Below are 19,371 nucleotides of genomic sequence, written 5' to 3'. Positions count from 1 at the left end.
TTCCAAGCAAAATTGTTCACGCAAACCTCTTCCCCCTTTTTTCTAACTATATATAGAATAATGTTAAAAAAAAATGAGAAAAAAAAATCTAAATGTATAATTGATTCTATGCTTAACGGATAGGAAAACAAAAATTGGATCTATTATAGGTCACATTCGAAATAGAGTTCCATTGATATATCAATCGTAATGGATCTCAATCAAAAATTTAATTGAATTACTTTTAATCACATTTACTTAGAATTATGAATCTTTCATATTTACTGTTATCGTTAGCATTATCGTTATTATTTAGGATCGATCTAACAGTAATAATAATAGTAAATGTGACAATCAAGATTCAAAATATTGATATCGATGGAAATATTGAAGTCCCAATTTATGGAAATATCAATATTGATCAAAATTTTGGGAAACTTGATGGAAATTGATGAAAATTGTTATAATTAGTTAATGAAACTTGGATTGTGGCTAAATTAGATTATAATTAACTATTTTTAATCATCATTTCTCTAAAGTAATACAACATTTAGATATAAATTGTAAAATATCTATGTAAATGTCGATGTGATAGCAAAAATTTTAAAAATGAAAACAAACTACAAAATAATATCAAATACTGAAAATTAATTACAAATTAACGGACATGAAATATTTGTATATAAAATAATTGTAAATTGTTTATTACAAAATAAAGTTGATACAAAAATGAAAAATCATAGCATTGAACTAATATAGCATAACATAATAAGAATAGAAAAACCATAACATTAAACAGAACATAATAGAATGAAAAAGAAAAAAGAAAAAGAAAATTCTACAAGTACATAGGAGCTTGAGAGAAAATGAAAGAAATATTAAAAAACTCACGTTAAATCAAGTTTGAAGTAAAATGATGTAAAAATTCAATAGAAAATATTTGAATGAAAATATGTGGTTTCTTGAAAATAAGAATTTTGTATGGTAAAAGAGGAAAAAAAAACTTCCCTTGAATTAGCATAGCTAATTACTTTTTTAAAAAATCAAAATTTCGAAAGAAATTGGAGGAAAATTGAAATTCTTCGAAATTTCAAAATTTCGGGATCTTGACCAAAATTTTGAACTACGGTGACAATAAGTATGACAGATTCATAATTCTCATATGGTAACAATAACACTATCTATAACAGTAATAGTATCGACTAGTGGGTCCCACGTAATTGTGAAACGCAATCGGATTGATCACCCACACCTTAATTGGATTGCATTATTCCATTACAAACTTGGATGTGGCCCCACATATCATTAAGATTACAGAAACAAATGTAATCAACTATGGTCTACTTTTCAATTACCACTGATTTATTACATTTCCCTTGGATAAATGTGGCAACTCTCACCTATGAAATAATGTTTTGTTTTTATAGTAAAGCTTTTTTAGGCAAACCGATACATAGAGAAGAAAGACAATTACAATCTAGCATCCTTGTCAAGGATGATGAAGAAAATCAAAATATTATCTGAAAAAACATCTTTCCAAATCAAAGAACAACTCATAGAAGATGTCAAAGTAGCAAAAGTATGGATTGCTTTATTCTCTTTCCCACCAGGGCGCGCCGCCCCTGGACCCCGACTCGCTGACCAGGTAGCGAGACCCCGTACTAGATTATTCAAAGCGTCAGCAAACAGATTCAAGGCATTTCAATACTTACCAATAATTATAAAACTAATGTCCTCAATAACCACTTAAATATCAAAAAAAAAAAAAAAAAAAAAAAAAAAAAAAAAAAAAAAAAAGATGAATTCACAATATTAACGAGATTAACGACCTTAGGGGCATTGAATTCAACCACTCACGGCGGTTTGAGACCATTCACTCCCGCTTACCTGCTTTCAACCCCTCATAATAGCCTCAGCTTCAAGAAGACTAACACCTTCCCCCTCCTTTTGGTAGATTTACAACCACTTAAGAGCATGACTTTCATGATCACGAACAATCCATCCAAACTCTCTTCTGTCATTTTATAAGATCATATCACATCAACATTGAACTTCTAGATATCGACAATATCGGAGGAACCCAACGAGAGTGGGATGGCTAAGGAATGGGAGGGGGGTGTTATATATTATATATAGACATACATAACATATATATGTATGTATAGGTATATATATTAAAGCTTAAGATTCATCCAACTGCCTTCAAATCTCTCTCTCTCTCTGTGTCTGAAGATGGATTTCAGCGATTCAATTTGGATGGTGATTATGGTGTGTTTAGTGGGATGGGGATGGAGATTTCTTAACTGGATCTGGTTGAGGCCGAAGAAACTTGAGAAGTGGCTGAGACAGCAAGGATTCGCCGGAAATTCTTACCGTCTTTACTCCGGCGACGTGAACGACATGGCCGCCGTGATGGAACAAGCCAAATCCAAACCCATGAGCTTCTCACATGATATTGCTCCACGTGTCATCCCATCAATACATCATACCATTCACAAATATGGTAACTCATTTTTTGTTAGAGCGAGCATACCTTTTAATAAAGCAATGAATAGGGACAATAAAAGAAAATTATTTTTTAGTTATTTTTTTTAAAAAAAATAAATGATCACGTACGAGTTACACACTGAACTGCACTTAAGTTCTTATTATTATTAGTGTTTGCCAGCTTAGTGTGAGATATACAGAAATTAGTACAAGTCTTAAATGAGTTTAGAATTTATATACTTCTTTCTTAGAGTTTGAGGATACAATTATTGTATTCAAAAAGAAAAATAATAACAACAATAAATAATGTTTTAAATATAAATTATGATTGAAAAGTTGATTGAGATGCTCGAAATTGGAGTAGCCTAGAATGCACCTAAATATTTTTTTCTTATTCATATATTCATTATTATTTGTATAAAAATATGATTTTCTATGTCTTACCTTTAATTCTTTAGCCACTTTACTTTTGTTTTTACCTAAAAAATCTTATAGTGCTTTTTTAGAAGGATTCATGGTAGCTTTCTTTGTCGGGCGCTTTTTTTCCTTTTAAGTTGTATTGTATAGTGTGTTTGGTTGTTTTTTTGTCGTTATCTTTTCACTCTTCGGATTGTGTTTTTTTCTAGTTGTGAAATCTAATTCTTTTTATTAGAATTCAATATCTTTGAAGAAAAAAAATAATGACATATACAAGTATTGGGATTGATATAAACAAATTATGATAATATAAAAAATTTAGAACATCAATCTAACACCAAGATCTTCTCCTCAAAATAATTTTTAACTTGAACTTCACGACCTTATTGTTATCTTTACTTGCATATACGGGAGAAGAACAATTTTTATCTTAAACTTCATGACCTTAGACTTGAATAAATATTATAATTTTTGTCTTCTGCTTGGCTTTTTGCTACATTTACCATTGATTGAAAAAAAAGAAAAAGAAAGAAAAGAACTCTAACTAATCAATCTACCAAATTCAACAAAAGTCCAACCCTATGTGTTTACTTTCGACCGACACTTAGTTCTTTTATTTGTAATCTATTGTTTTTTATTTATTTATTTATTTATTTGAGTACTATATCCTACTAATTAAATATAAAGTTGTTTTTAAATATAAAAGTAACTTATTTACAAATATAGAAAAATGGTGTGTCTGTCACGAATAGATAATAACATTTTACTATAACAGTAGTTTTATCATTTAAAATAATTATCCTTAAATAATATATAAAAATATATATGTGTTTTTTAATTTGTGATATTCAACATGTAAAGACGTTACTTCAACTTTTAAAGTTTAATCTAAAAGAAATCGAGAAATTTAAAGTAAAAATAGACTCACTCTCATTAAATTAAAAGACTAAAAATTGAGGGTCCATTTGGTAACTATTTTATTTTTATTGTTTTTTATTTTTGGAAATAAAGCCTATAATTACCTCTTTCACTTCTAGGTTTCTTTATTTTGTTATCTATTTTCTACCACCGATGTTTTCAAGAACAAGTCAAGTTTTGAAAGAAAAAAAATTAATTAATTAAAAAGTTATTTTTGTTTTTGAAATCTGGTTAAGAATTTAACTCTTTACTTAGGAAAGATGAAAACCAATGTAAGAATTTAAGAAGAAACAAGTACAATTTTCAAAAATCAACTGACTACTAACAAGACCCGATTTTCTTCTTCCGTTTTTTAGTTCACCTTACAAACAAGAATATGTTCCAAAGTTCTAACCTAAGCACTATATCATGCATTAATGGATTTCCTTGTTTAACTATATTTTCTAACATAAAGTGTAGTGTTTGTATAAATGTAGGGAAGAATTCATTCACATGGCTTGGACCATATCCAAGAGTGTACATCATGGACCCTGAGCAATTGAAAGCTGCCTTTTCTTTGTACACTGACTTTCAAAAGCCAACTATCAACCCTCTTGGTAGGTTGCTTTTTGATGGACTTATTAATCATGAAGGGGCAAAATGGGCTAAACATAGAAAAATAATCAACCCTGCTTTTCATTTTGAGAAGTTGAAGGTATGTTTTTCTCTCCCTCATCTCTTAGCAAATCTAAGAAGAATCTTTCAATTTTCTTATGGGAAATTTTATTTCAAGTTTCTATATATGAGTACGATGAAATACTTAGAACAAGATATGCATTAAAATATGGAACAACTGCCACTATATTGATTTCATTTTTAGTCTTACGTATTTTTAAATTTATGTTTGTTTCTTCTAAGTTTCTAAATTATGGTTTTTATCTTTTAAAAGAAACATTGAATTCTTAACATAAGCTCCCAAATAAATAAGTTTTTGAAAACTACTATTTTTAGTTTTTAATATTTGACTTGGATTTTAGAAAAAGTTTTAAAATGCAAAAAACGAAATAAAGAAATTTATAGAATAGAAATAATGTTTATAAACTTAACTATTAAAAATTAATAAACGAAGAATTTTAGGTCTCATTTGATAATATTTTTATTTATTTATTTATTTTAATGTTTTACTTGTTTTCTCATGATTAATATATAATGGCTTTCCTCATAAGTGGAAGTATAATTATTTTTATCAAACTATTTCTTATCAATTTGATCTCAAATGGTTGACAATCACAAGAATACGATTAAAAAGATCTTCAACGCTTTTGGTCTCTTACATGATCTTTATAGGATCTAAATAACTCCGTCCTATAATTCCTATATTCTCCTTGATATGTAGATTGTAAAACATACCTAGCCATATTTGCAGGAGTAGATGTTAAAATTCTTTTAAAGATTCCTTCATCAGTAGGTTGGATAAATAAAGGAATAAAGTCTTCTCGTTTTTCTTTTAATTTTCTCTCAACTCAGCATTTGTTAATTAGTGATTCTATGTCGATTCTGAACTTGAGTGTATCCTCTTTCAGCAATATCTCACAAATTATGTGAATGGTATAACATTCTCGTTTGTATATTCTATTAACTAAAATTCTTCCCATTAAATTTTGAAAGTTGAGATTTCAACATGTAACCATTTGATGACATCTCTGATCTTGACTCTAATAACCACATGTTGGAAACGTAGTAGACCCTCACAGTATAATTCAAGAGACTGAAAAAGCGTTAGGATGACTTGTCACTCGAAATCCAGATGTTAAACAAAAAGCACTAACAAGAATTGTAACAATAAACAAAAACAAGTAAACAAACACAAGAGTTGGTAACCCAATTCAACGATAAACCACCTACGTCTAGGGGCAGTGTGCTCAGGAAAGACAATCCATTATATTGATGAGTTAAGTAATTTACAATGTAGTACTTATCTATAATACATCAACTACTACAGTGACTCACGTAGAGCTCAATTCCCAAGTCAACTAGACTTCTCCTAGATGTGAGACTCATTTTCAAATGTACTTAGGCTCCCTTAAGCTTGATGATATTAGTGATGAGATTCCTTATCTTCCCTTCGAGTTAGTGGACTCCTTTCACTGATGAATCTTAGGATCCCCCTATGATGGAGAACTCTCTCTCCGTAGCTGAGTCTTAGACTCCCTCTAAGACTGAGAATCCATTCTCTGATAGCTAAGGCGTAGGCTCCCCCTAAGTCGTGATAATCTTCTATGTGTTGCAATCAACGGACGAAGAACTTGCATAGCGAAATAATGAACAACTACAAGTACACAATGTAGAACAGTTTGGTCGAGGTATAGAAAACATCTTACTCTCAAAAATACAATTCGGCTTCTTCGAAATGGCTCTCAATAAACCACACCTTTTATACACGAATTCAGAAAAGGAAATAACTCCCAAATAAGAGAAAATAATCCATGCCTCATTAAAGGAAAATATTAGGAAAAAACCAACCGCCAAATTTTTTCAGAAACCAAGGTCTTAGAAAGATATAAAACCAATCGAATGAAATTTTCAACAAACTCCCCCTTTAGCTTATATTTTTATGGCATAACAAAAAAGTAGCTATCAAAATAAGATGTATGAATGTCAAGAATAAAGTCTTAACAAAAACAATAATAACAAAAGGTCCAGAGAAGAACATCCAAAATCAACAAAATTTTCAATATTATACGTACAGAAAACAAAATAACATAATCACGGCAACAGGATATCAAATCATCAGGCCATCAACATTAACAACCACAAAACAAAACATGGTCACAACATTCCTCCTTTAACAAATGGAGAGAAAAGGTATGTGGAAATACATTCTTATTACTTTCACTTATTGTATTTACATACTTCAAGTTCCTTTTATAGAAGAACTTGTTAGTTTGCTTGACTAACTAACAGCTAGAAAATACAAACAAACTCAAACAGAATCATAACTGTTGTAACAAATAAATTGTTATAACAGAATGTAACAAATAAATTGTTGTAACTAATAAATAGAATGTAACTGTTTTACACTTGATACCCTTTCTAGCTTAAAAATTAAGGTTGGGCATGAGAAGAAGAGGCCGCAGCAAAACGTGCCAATGTTGCATGTATTGTCTTTAACACTTTGGCCACAACTTCTCTTCATTCCTGAAGCTGCAACTATTCATCATCAATATCTTTGAATTTAGTAGATAGATGTTGTAGAACACGACTGCCAAAAGGAGATTCTATGAACCTCGAACTCAGACCATCAACATAGGCTTCAATAGGGGGAATAGCAAGATCAGAACATGAAAATTTTGGAGAAGCTTTGGGTGAATAGAAATAAGTGCTGGAGCAGGGTCAACAGCCTCGTCAGGGCCAACAAGATTGGGTTTTTGAGCCAACAAAACAACACATATCAATCGAGGGTAACAAGTGGGCAGTTTAAAGCTTATGACTCAATGTGTCGTTTAATCTAATAGAGTGCAAAGGTACCAAAATCAAACTGAATACCAGTGCCAATTTGGAATAACAAAGTAGCAAAAGAAACTGACAACCCAGACTTGTGAGAAGAGAGACATCAGTTGAAAATCCCCATTTTATGAAGAGTTGTATACTTAAAGCTCATAATTGTAGTAGATAATTGCCCTTTCTTAGGCCAGGATGTCCTTGCTCTTCTTGTCAACTCAAAGACAAGCTCTCTCCAGGAAGGTCATTTCTTAGGAATATCAACAGACACCATTTGAATTAAATACTTATTAATCATATCAGCATTGAAAACAAATGGATGATGACACACATGAACCTTTTGAAAATATGGACTGGTTGGATTCTCAAAATCTGGAGGAAGATTGACAATAAATTCTCAGACAAGTTGGGGATAGAAATGACCCAAATTTAACACAATCCTATCCAATTGAGCTTATAAAATTAGATTGACAAGATCAAAATATTTTTTAGTTCGGTCAGACAGTTTCTTTTCATCAACAATCTTCCTTTGAATCACATATTTCCACAGGCTGGCTCCCAACTCAATATGAAAGGACACACTGTCTAAAGGAACAGAGGACACATTCAAGGAAGCAAGGTTCTGATAGAAGCATGGGTAGCTAGGCTAGGAGGAGAATCCTTCAAGACATTGTCTTCAAGAGAATCAAAAATATCTTCAGAGTCGCCCTGATCAAATTCAGACTTTGATGTTTTAAAGAATGTATCACCACCACTTTTAACATCTTTAATCTTCTTGCCAGTAAGTTCTGAAGACATACATTATCATTTGAATCAGAATCCTCAACATCCTGATGAACATCTTCCTTCTCGGCACTAGTTTCATGAGACACGCGATCCTCTGTTGAGACAACACTAGTTGTCACAAATTCAGCAATGTGAGGAACCACTGCAACACTTTCCCTTCCAATACTCTGAACACCCTGATCAGCCAAGCAGCTGTACCAGGAGAATACTGAAATCCCTTTCATCAGGGTTTTCAATAATTCTATTCCCATTATCAGTAAAAGTCTCAAGTCATTGCAAATGGGTAAAGAAGACACATATACCAGAGTTTCAAAAACAATTTTGTCAACAAAATCACTTAATGCATTAACATCAGAATCAGACAATAATACATTTTTTGTCTCCAATGTAGCAGAACCAACATTTCTCTCAGCAACCAAACCAGAGTAAAAAATAGTAGAAGTCAAATTATCTAAACCAGAAATAAGGTTGTTGTCATTCGTAACCCTACCCTCAAAAACCCTGTCTTTAGTTTGTTCACGGACAAACTCACTAGAGACAACCTTAGGGTTTCTAGGCAAAACGATAAACTCATGCATGCTTTTAAGAGAACCATCGGAAAAGGACTTGCCTTTTTCAGGATAAATGTCAACACCCTCACCAACCAAATCAGTCAAAGTGGGAGACGAAGAACTTACTTTTTCTTTTCCTTTCGTTTTGCTCGATTGACTAGAACCAAAATGTCTGTGTTTAGCCATCGAAGGAGGGACACCAACTTCATTCTTTGAAGTAGACATGCCACGAACACGAACAACATACTTATTCGTGGAAACTAGAGGAACATCCTTTTCAATAACCTTTTTCTGTTTTACTTTCTCCTTATAACGCACCATTTTTTTCATTGGAAGTGTGTGTGTCTATTCTAGTACTGACCATCAGATAATCATACTAAACTCAAGTAAATAAACCCTCGGGGATGGTTTACAAAAGATAGGCATGAATTTGAGAGAGGAACTGTCACTTTCAGTCAATGAGAGTTCAAGTTTGGAAGATATTTGAAATCAGATAACATTTGAATTTCTTTAACCCAATACCAACCATAATTAATATAATTTGATCATCAATTAACCGTTTCACCTTCCACGTTTGATAAGCTGAAATCAGTAATTGTTAGTCCTTCAAAATGCACAGATCCAAGGCAACTCTTAGGGCCTCAAACCGACCAGCATCAAGAGCCTTGGTAAAATTGTTAGCTAATTGGTATTTCATGCTGACATGCTCTAATAAGATATGCTTACTCTCTACAAGATCACGAATGAAGTGATGTTTGATGTCTATGTGTTTAGTTAGACTATGTTGAACATGATTCTTTGATATATTTATTGCACTTAAGTTGTCACAATAAAGAGTCATGACATCTTGTGAGACATCATATTCTTGTAACATATGTTTCATCCAAATCAATTGTGTATAACTACTCCCTGCAGCAATATATTCGGCTTCAGCTATATAAAATGAGAAACAATTTTTACTTCTTGCTAAACCAAGAAACCAGATTATTCCCAAGAAAGAAACACCTTCCAGAAGTACTCTTTCTATCCTCTGAACTTCTAGCCCAATCAGAGTCGCAATAGCCAACCAAAGAGTTACTAGTATCAAATGAGTATAATAGACTATATTCACTTGTCCCATTTATGTATTTGATTATCCTATTGGCACTCAGCAAATGACTATTCTTTGGACATGATTGATACCTTGCACACATGCCGGCAACAAAGGCTATATCTAATCTATTAGTTATTAAGTAGAACAAGCTTCCAATAATGTTTATGTATAGACTCTCGTCAACTGGGTTCCCATCAGAGTCTTTTGATAACTTTACATGCATTGGAGTCAGAGTTCTCTTAATACTAGCATTTTCAAGGCCAAATTTCTTTACTAAGTTCTTGGCATATTTACTCTAGGAAACAAAGATTCCCCTTTGAAAGTCCAGAAAGTAGAACAATTTCCCTACCATGCTCATCTTAAATTTTTGTTGCATTTATTTCATAAAATGCTTGACCATCTCCTGTGAAATTCCTTTAAAAACAATGTCATTGACATAGATTTGGACAACAACAAAGCTCTCTAGAGAGATCTTCACAAAAAAAGTTTTATCTACACCACCTAGTACCCATTGTTGACCAAAAATTGGGTCAATCGTTCATACTAGGCTCTAGGAGCCTGTTTAAGACCATAAAGTGTTTTGTTGAGTTTATATACATAGTCAAGATGAGAAGACTAAACAAAACCCTTGAGTTGAGCGACATGCACTTCTTTTTTTAGATACCCATTTAGGAAGGCACTCTTTACATTCATTTGGTATAGTTTAAATTTCAAAAAACATGAAATATCAAGCAACGGTCTAATTGTTACCAGCCTTGCAACAGGAGCAAAAGTTTCATCAAAGTCTATTTCTTATAATTGTGTGTAACCTTGAGCCACTAATCTAGCCTTATTTCTGGTCACATTCTCATTCTCATCAGTCTTGTTCTTAAAAGTTCACTTTGTTCCAATGACATTTACAGACGAGTCGGGAGACAAGTGTCCAAACATCGTTTCTAATAAGCTTCCCAACCTCCTCTTACATTGCATTGATCCAACATCCATTTTCAAGGGCTTCTTTGACATTGTTTGGCTCAACCTGGGAAGTGAAACAAATATTACTTATCATTTCTAGATAGTCGACTTTGTCTTTCCTTTTCGTTGTCACCCCTTCAATAAAATCACCAATAATGTTACTAGAAGGATGGTTTTTAAGAATCCTATTAGAAGGTTGCTTGTTACTTCTTTCTGTCTGCTCAGAAATATCCAAGATGTCTTCCATCGGAGTACTCGACTGCATATCAGAGGGCTTGTCAAAAGGAATGTTAGGAGCATCAGTATTAACAAGCTGAGTTGAAGAGGGGTCTTCTTTAGATGTAGAGGAGGAATCGTAAGAGGAGACATTATCATCAATTACTACGTTAATATGATAGTGCAAGTACATTTATTGAAAACCGGGTAGGTTCGGCTATTTAAGGACTACCCAGTGGAAAATACTTCATCTGAATTTGAGTCCCATTTCCTCATGGCCTCTCTGTTAACCAGGATGTAACAAGTACTACCAAAGATGTGAAAATACTTTGTATTTGGTTTTCTTCCTCTCCACAACTCATAGATAATGCTCGAAGTTCCTGGTCATAAAACAATCTTGTTATGGATATGACAAGATGTGTTCAGTGCATCTGCCCAAAACTGATATGGTATCCCATTGGCATGCATCATCAAGTGAGCCATTTCCTGAAGAGTCCTGATTTTCCTTTCTGCAACTCCGTTCTAATTAGGTGTAATAGGAGTTGAAAATTCATGATGAATTCCAACACTTTGGTAGAACTCAGCGAACTGAGAGTTTTCAAGCCCATGATCACTCCAAATTTGAATAACATTCAACTCCTTTGTGTGTTACAATTGGGGATATAGAGTTTAAAACACAGAAAAAGTGTCAGATTTATCTCGAAGAAAACGAACCCAAGTGAATCTCGAGTAGTCATCAACAACAATTAAGACATATGGTTCCCCCCCCCACCCTAAACTTTCTGACTACATTGAACCCTTAATGTGCATATGAAAATGTTTGAGAATACGAGATGATCCAGAATGACCTGTCTACTTGTGAGGAGTGTGAGTTTGTTTCCCAATTGACAATCCCTATATATAATTCTAGTTTATATAGGCAAATAGGGGAGACTAGGTATAGCGTTCTTGCCAAAAGCCTTTTGTATGGTCTTCATGCTAACATGCCTAAGGCATTTATGCTATAGGCTAGCTTCATCTATCCTAGAAAAATGGTAAACCTGCGAAGAATTATCAGAACTCCACAAATAACAATTATCAGATGAGCGCGTACCTGTCATGACAAGTGCTTTGACATTGTCTATAACAACACATTTGTTTATGGTAAAACTCACGTTCAAACCTTAGTCACATAGCTGACTGATGCTAATGTGATTGGCAATAAGCTCCTCAACCAATATTACATCATTCAATTTTGGAAGACCTGGATAATTCAAAGTTCCTTTTCCAATGATCTTACCACTCGCACCATCACCAAAAGTGACTTTTCTTAAACTGTCAGATTTGAGATCAGATAAATAACTCTTTTCACCAGTCATATGACGCGAGTTACCACTATCTAAGTACCAATCGCCTTTGGTGGACGATATGAGGGAGATCAAGACAACATTGCATTTGTTTTAACTGCTCTTCTCTCTCCAACCTATTTTATCATGCTCTATCTAGGTCTATAATTTTGAAGGAAGTGAGCAAACCTTTTGAGAAAAGGGGGTCTGTAAAGATCTTTCAATAACTGATAGCAAAAAGGACGTTTATGACCCAATTTTCCATAATAGTGACAAATTCATCTCCACCTAAACACATTATTACCTTTCTCAATTGGATTGAGGGTGGGAGGTTTTGTAACACCTTAGGACTCTGGATTTTGAGCTTTAACAAACATAATCGTTTGTTTCCCTTTAAACTGTATATTATGCTAACTACTGCTTGCTAAACAACCAATGCCAAAGTTATTACTTGTTGCCTTTCCTATTTTTAGGGTCCTTTCAAGAGTCTCAGTACCAGTGTTCAACATTCTCACATTCTTGCTCATAGTGTCTTTTTCAGATTTAACCTGTGAAAGTTCCTGCTTCAATTCTGCAATAGTAGACATTAGCCTACAATTATCAACAATCAGAGTCTCAATGCTTTTTTTTTTGTACCTCAAGGGCTTTCTGGTCTTCTTGCATTAAGGAAGAGAGAATGATATAAAGGATCTTATGCTTCAGGACTCGTAGCATCAAAAGACTTTTCTGCATAAACATCATATTCACAAACCTCGTAGAATGAGGTGTCTAACAAAATGTTACTAACAAGAGCTTTAACATGTTCCTCTGAGTCACTACTATCTTCTATTTCAATATCAGATAGAGCAAAGACATACTATTTACTCTGTTTCTTAAGGAAGTTAGGGCATTCAACCTGAATGTGACCATAACCACTACACTCTTTGCACTTAATGTGCTTTTCTTTTTTAGACCCAACTAAACCAGACTTTTAGACTTCCTTCTTGTTGTTTTGATGTCTAATCTAATTGGAGGGGAAAGAGCCATCAAGCTTGTAGGTGTTGTACGTGGTTGGTCTCTTGCCAAACCGTTTGAGAATACGATTAAACTATCTTAAAAGTAAAGATATAGATTCAACAAGAGAATCTTTTAACTCTCTATCATGATCAACAAGCTCTTCCCACAGGGGATTGAAGAGCAATACCCTTATTTTTCTTCTTGATCTTCCCATCCAAGGGCATCTCAAAAGTAAGCAAATAACCAAACAGTTCACCTACTCTCAACTTGGTTATGTCTTGAGCTTCCTAAATTGCAGTAACTTTCATATAAAATCTCTTAGGTAGAGATATAAGCACATTTTGGACAAGTTCTTCTACTGAGATTTTCTCTCCAAAAGCGAAGGACTCTTTTGCAATATCTAACAATCTGAAATCAAAATCAACAATAGACGCATCATGATGCACTCTAAGGTTCTCAAATTTTGATGTCAACAACTATAGTCTTGACATCTTGACTTTAGAAATTTCCTCATGTGGAATGGAAAAAAATGTTCCATGTTTCCTTAGTAGAGACACAAGTGCTACTTATTATGAATATGTTGCGACCTACACCATTAAATATGGCATTCAGGATACGAGAATTACCCAACGAAGCTTCATCTTCTTCTCCAGACCACTATGACTCTAGATTCAATCTTTTTTTCCCATCATTAGGATGAGTCTACCCAGCAATAACTGCTTTCCATGTTTTTCTATCGATCAACTTAAGAAAGGCAGTCATTCTGCTTTCCAATATGAATAGTTATTTCCATCTAGAATTGGGGGACGAGTGGTAGAGTTACCTTCTTTGATCTCATCCATAATCGAAACACCTAAGATAAAGGTGACCCGCTCTAATACCAATTGAAAAGCATTAGGATGACTTGTTACTCAAAATCCGGATGTTAAACAGAAAGCACGAACAAGAATTCTAACAATAAACAAAAACAAGTAAACGAACACAAGAGTTGGTAACCCAATTCAGTGATGATAAAACACCTACGTCTGAGGGTAGTGTACCCGAAAAGATAATCCACTAATATTTATGAGTTAAGCAATTTACAATGTAGTAACTATCTGTAATGCACCAACTACTATAGTGGCTCACGTAGAGCTCAACTCCCAAGTCACCTAAACTTCCCCTAGATGTGACACTCCCTCTCAAATGTACTTAGGCTCCCCCTAAGCTTGATGATATTAGTGATGAGACTCCTCTCACAATGATATCTTCCCTTCGAGTTAGTGAACTTCCTTCACTGATGAATCTTAGGATACCCTAAGATTGAGAATTCCTTCTCTGAGAGCTAAGGCTTAGGCCCATAAGCTGTGATAATCTTCAATGTGTTGCAATCAACAGATGAAGAACTTGCACAACGGAATAATGAACAACGAGCAAGTACACAATGTAGAACAATTCCGTTGAGTTACTTCAAAATGGCTCTCAATATTAATTATTGAATACCAATACATGAGACTCTTCACCAAATAGTTGCACATTTATGAGTATACTTGGTGATTCATGTATTCAATTAATCATATATATATATATATATAATTAAATGAAATTCATGTATTTGAAAATGTATCTAGATATAAAAAGAGTCATCATATATACCTTTAAATTAACATGTAGGACATGGTGCCAACAATGTTTGAGAGTTGCAGTGAGATGATTAGCAAATGGGAAAGAATGATATCAAAAGATGGATTTTGTGAATTGGATGTGATGCCTCATTTGCAAAACTTGGCAGCTGATGTCATTTCTCGAACAGCATTTGGAAGTACTTATGAAGAAGGAAAAATTATATTTAATCTTCTCAAAGAGTTGACTAATTTGGTCATTAAAACTAGTAATACCGTTTACATACCGGGATGGAGGTAAATTTAATTTTTCTAATTGAAAATTACTTGTTATTTATTTTGAAAATGTCTTTTTTTTCTTTTGAAGAAATTTGAAAATGTCTTAAATGCTTAGATGTGGTAAAATACATATTTGGTCATATATTGATAGTTTTCATCAATGGTTTGTTTTTATTATCAAAATTACTTTATCTTTTAGTTAAGATTATGATATTTCAGGCTTGTCTGATAATTTTTTTTTTTTTTTTTACTTTTTTGGTTTTTTAATACATTACAACAATTATCACATTAGATAGCACTAAAAAACGTTATCGTAGACTTTTTATAGTATTTTCGAAATGGTTCGTAGCCAATGTCATTAAAAATCCGTGATTTTCTGTAGCGCTTTTTTAACACTATCAATACTACTATAAAAAAAAATACATTGCTTAAGTTTAATGCTATGAAAACTTTTCATAGTATTAGCGAAAAACGTTATAAAAAAATTTTTATAACATTTTTTATAGTGAAAAAAACGCTACACAAGACTTTCTATAGCATTTTAGGCAAATGATAGCTCATGTTATTAAAAGTCTCCAACATTTCATAGCATTTTTAATGTTAAAAAAAGCACTATAAAAAAAAATTTTATTGCATAATTTTAATTTATGATTGTCTAATAGCGTTTATAACAATAAGTTTTTGCTATGCTTGTTTCTGTAGCATTTATTATGTGCATAATAACTATTTCAATATTATATATGTTTTAATAGCTTTTTTAAATGTTTTATCGTAGATTTTATAACATTTCCTTTCTACTATTTGTTATTAAATAGTAGTTATAACCATAAATTTTTATAACTTTAGTGTCACAAATAATTTCATTTGTATTCTTTAAAATATCATATAAAACTATTTAATTCCAAGCAAATGTAATACACATGTTTGTTTATAACTAAAATAAATTATAAATATCCAACAATAAAATAAATTCAACAAGTAGATTTCAGCAAAAATTGGTTAAAATATTTATACACAATTTATTGAGTAGAGTAGCAAGAGTATAAAATACAGAAAGTTAGGTGAATTGTTATCCCTTCTTGACATATTTAGTCGATTCCCATTTTAATTTGTTGGCTGCTAGTTCATAACTCTAATTTGAGATTCTACTCTGAAGATGAAAATACCTATGAATAATGTTCTAATTTTCATATTACGCTGGAATCTTTGTAATCTTAAATTTCCATTCAAATACAGCTAAAAGTGTACATATTTAAGCACAAAGGGACATATTTTGAAAATTTTAACACAATGCCAAAATCTAAGAAACTAGGCCAAATTTTAAACAAGAGAACCTAAAATCTTACAAATACATAAAACAAAGATATCCATTAAACGAGTTGCTGAGAGCAAGGACGAAGTAAAACTTAAATTAAGAAACTTACACAGTTATATTATGTTGTTTTTTCATACAACTTTTTAGTAGGTTTCTATGCCTTCTAAAAACACATTTATTCTTAACCAAATTTTAAAAACAAAATCAAGTTTTCAAAAACAATTTTTTGTAGTTTTTAAATTTTTGCTTGGTTTTTTAAAACATGTTTAAAAAGCAAGTAAGAAAGCAAGAAAGCTTGAGATAGAAGTATTGATGGTAAAATAAAAAGGAAACGGTTATCAAATAAAGCCTAAACTAGTTGGCTATACCATGTTGGCAACTCGACTAATTTATTCCTAGCTAAATGAGTCAATGACATTTTCCATACTTCAAGCATAGTTATTTATTTATTTAGGGCCCATTTGGTTTTTTTACTTTTTTTAGTTTTTAAAAATTTAACCTTATAAACACCCGCTTTCACCTCTAAATTTTTTATTTTTGTTATCTACTTTTTACTAATACTTTCAAAAACCAAATTATGTTTATTTTAAAAACTAAAAAAAATCGTTTTTAAAAAATTTGTTTTTATTTTTAAAATTTCGCTAATAATTCAACTATTTTACTTGAGATATGAAAGTAAGGGAAATAGACTTAATTTTCAAAACCAAAAACAAAAAATAAGATGGTTACTAAACAGGACCTAAGGATTATATCTATGTTTTATTTATTTATTTATTTATTTATTTCTTTTATTATTATTATATATGTATATTTCTTTTTCTCTTCCTCAAGCGTATACAAATTCACTTATTTGTCGTTTAAATATGAGAACTAATTCATCTCATTATCATCTTTTTCCAGGTTTCTACCAACAAAGTTAAACAATAGAATGAAAAAGATAAGTAAAGAAATGAAAACTTTGCTCTTGAATCTTATCAATAAAAGGCAAAGGGCAATGAAGGAAGGTGAAGCTATACATAGTGATCTATTAGGCATTCTCTTAGAATCAAATTTCAATGAAATTCAAGAACATGGAAATGTGAATATTGGAATGAGCATAGATGACTTGGTTGAAGAATGTAAGGTTTTTTATTTAGCTGGTCAAGAAACCACGGCTATCCTACTAGTTTGGACCATGGTTTTGTTAAGCTCATATACAAAATGGCAAGATCGAGCAAGATCTGAGGTCCTACAAGTCTTTGGCTACAACAAACCAGATTTTGATGGTTTAAATCGACTAAAAGTTGTGAGTGATAGATTCTCTCCTTGTATTTATTTTCTGTTTATTGTTTCCTTGTTATTTCAATTATCTCATACTAACACTTAGATGAGTAAGATATATCAAGAAAACATAATAAGTAAAGTGTAACTCAACAAAGTACGTCAACATTATAGCTTTGTTCAAAAGATCAAAGATTTGAATCCTCCACCTATATGAAGAAATTTTGAGGGGCTTACCTAAATTTTAACTACTCATTTACGTTGTTTTGATTCCTATAAGATGAAAAAAAAAAAAAAAAAAAAGTAGAAAAATATAGGACATGTCCCTTCCGTTGAAAACTTGATGTAAAGGGTCTGCTTGGAGAAACGTTTCCCATTAGATGGTATAATATCAAATTTTATAACTTCACTCATTAATTTAAGCTTCTTGACCAATTAGTGATTTAAAATGGTACTAGAGCTTGTGGTTTAGAAGGTTCTATGTTCAAACTCTTTTACTTTCACTTATTAGTTTAAGCTTTTGACTAAAAGATCATATGTAACACTCGAGTTTAGGTAGAGCACATAAATTAATTGAGATCACATTCAAAATAGAGGAATTTTGAGAATATGAAAGTATGGAAAATCACCTAAAGAATTGAAAGTTACTACCAATACCAACAAGGTGCACCTTTCTTTTCTATAGCTCAATCATAAGAATTTCGAAGTTAAGTATACTTACTTAAACCAATTCTAGTTGGGTGACCTCTTGAGAATTTTCTTAGGAAGCATGTGAATGAGAAGAAAGCATGATGAAAAGACTCGTGTTGGTATGTAAGTTTATCCTAACATGGTGTTGCCTAGTGTTACATTATAGTTTCAAAGCCTTGCCTGATGCCTCGTCATCCTTTTTATTTTTTTTTTATAATGTGGACTTTATATATAACATGTTTTATTTTTGCAATGTCATAGGTTACTATGATTTTGAACGAGGTTCTGAGATTATACCCACCAGCAAGTGTGTTTAGTCGTCGTCTTGTTAAAAAAGAAACAAGACTTGGAAATTTGACTTTACCAAGTGGAGTGTTGTTGAGTTTTCCAATTCTTCTTATCCATCAAGATCCAGAGCTATGGGGTGAAGATGCAAATGAATTCAATCCAGAAAGATTTGCTGAGGGAATTTCAAAAGCAACAAAGAATCAAACTGGATTCTTCCCCTTTGGTTGGGGTCCTCGAATATGCGTTGGACAAAATTTTGCCATGATTGAGGCCAAAATTGCACTGTCAATGATTCTACAACACTTCTCATTTGAACTTTCTTCATCCTATACTCATGCTCCTATATCCATTTTAACCATTCAACCTCAGCATGGAGCTCATATCATCCTACATAAACTTTAGTTAGTCATAAGGGAAAAAAAAAAAAGAGAGAGAGAGAGAAATCAAAGCTCAAACTTGTATACTTCTCTTCTTTGATAATGTCAAGTTATAAGATTTAACGGTTCTTTGAACGTCAAATAAGCCATAATTAAGAATTAGTTTTACATGTTTGAAATGTCAAGTATATTCTTGACATCTGTTACCAATCATCTTTATTCAAATATATTGCTATCTTGATGTTGTGGAAAGGGTAAGTTTAAGATCAGATTTATTGTTACCTTGACGTTGTGGAAAGCATAAATTTAAAATGTAGGATGTCAAGTTAATTAGTTATTGACAGATTTTGTGCATGTTT

At 32.2% G+C, this 19,371-nt stretch overlaps 1 protein-coding gene across 4 annotated transcripts; it reads left to right on the top strand.

Moving 5' to 3' along the window:
- The first annotated feature begins 1,807 nt into the window (after window positions 1-1,807).
- LOC120070852 (cytochrome P450 CYP72A219-like) lies at window positions 1,808-19,239 on the top strand. 4 transcript variants are annotated; one of them, XM_039022741.1, is made up of 6 exons: window positions 1,808-2,482; window positions 4,278-4,495; window positions 14,856-15,100; window positions 17,298-17,682; window positions 18,422-18,466; window positions 18,609-18,713. In XM_039022741.1, the coding sequence occupies exons 1-5, from the start codon at window positions 2,212-2,214 to the stop codon at window positions 18,434-18,436; spliced, it is 1,134 nt and encodes a 377-aa protein (XP_038878669.1). In that variant the 5' UTR covers window positions 1,808-2,211; the 3' UTR covers window positions 18,437-18,466; window positions 18,609-18,713. The 4 variants fall into 4 exon arrangements, with proteins under 4 accessions (XP_038878669.1, XP_038878670.1, XP_038878667.1 ...); XM_039022742.1 differs by having other exon boundaries at window positions 18,422-18,470; window positions 18,609-18,671; XM_039022739.1 differs by lacking the exon at window positions 18,422-18,466 and having other exon boundaries at window positions 1,811-2,482; window positions 18,609-19,239.
- The last annotated feature ends 132 nt before the right edge of the window (window positions 19,240-19,371 follow it).

Source organism: Benincasa hispida, chromosome 2, assembly GCF_009727055.1.
Source record: "Benincasa hispida cultivar B227 chromosome 2, ASM972705v1, whole genome shotgun sequence".
NCBI lineage: Eukaryota > Viridiplantae > Streptophyta > Magnoliopsida > Cucurbitales > Cucurbitaceae > Benincasa > Benincasa hispida.
The sequence above is the reverse complement of the archived record's forward strand: the minus strand, read 5'-3'. Positions and strand labels throughout refer to the sequence as shown.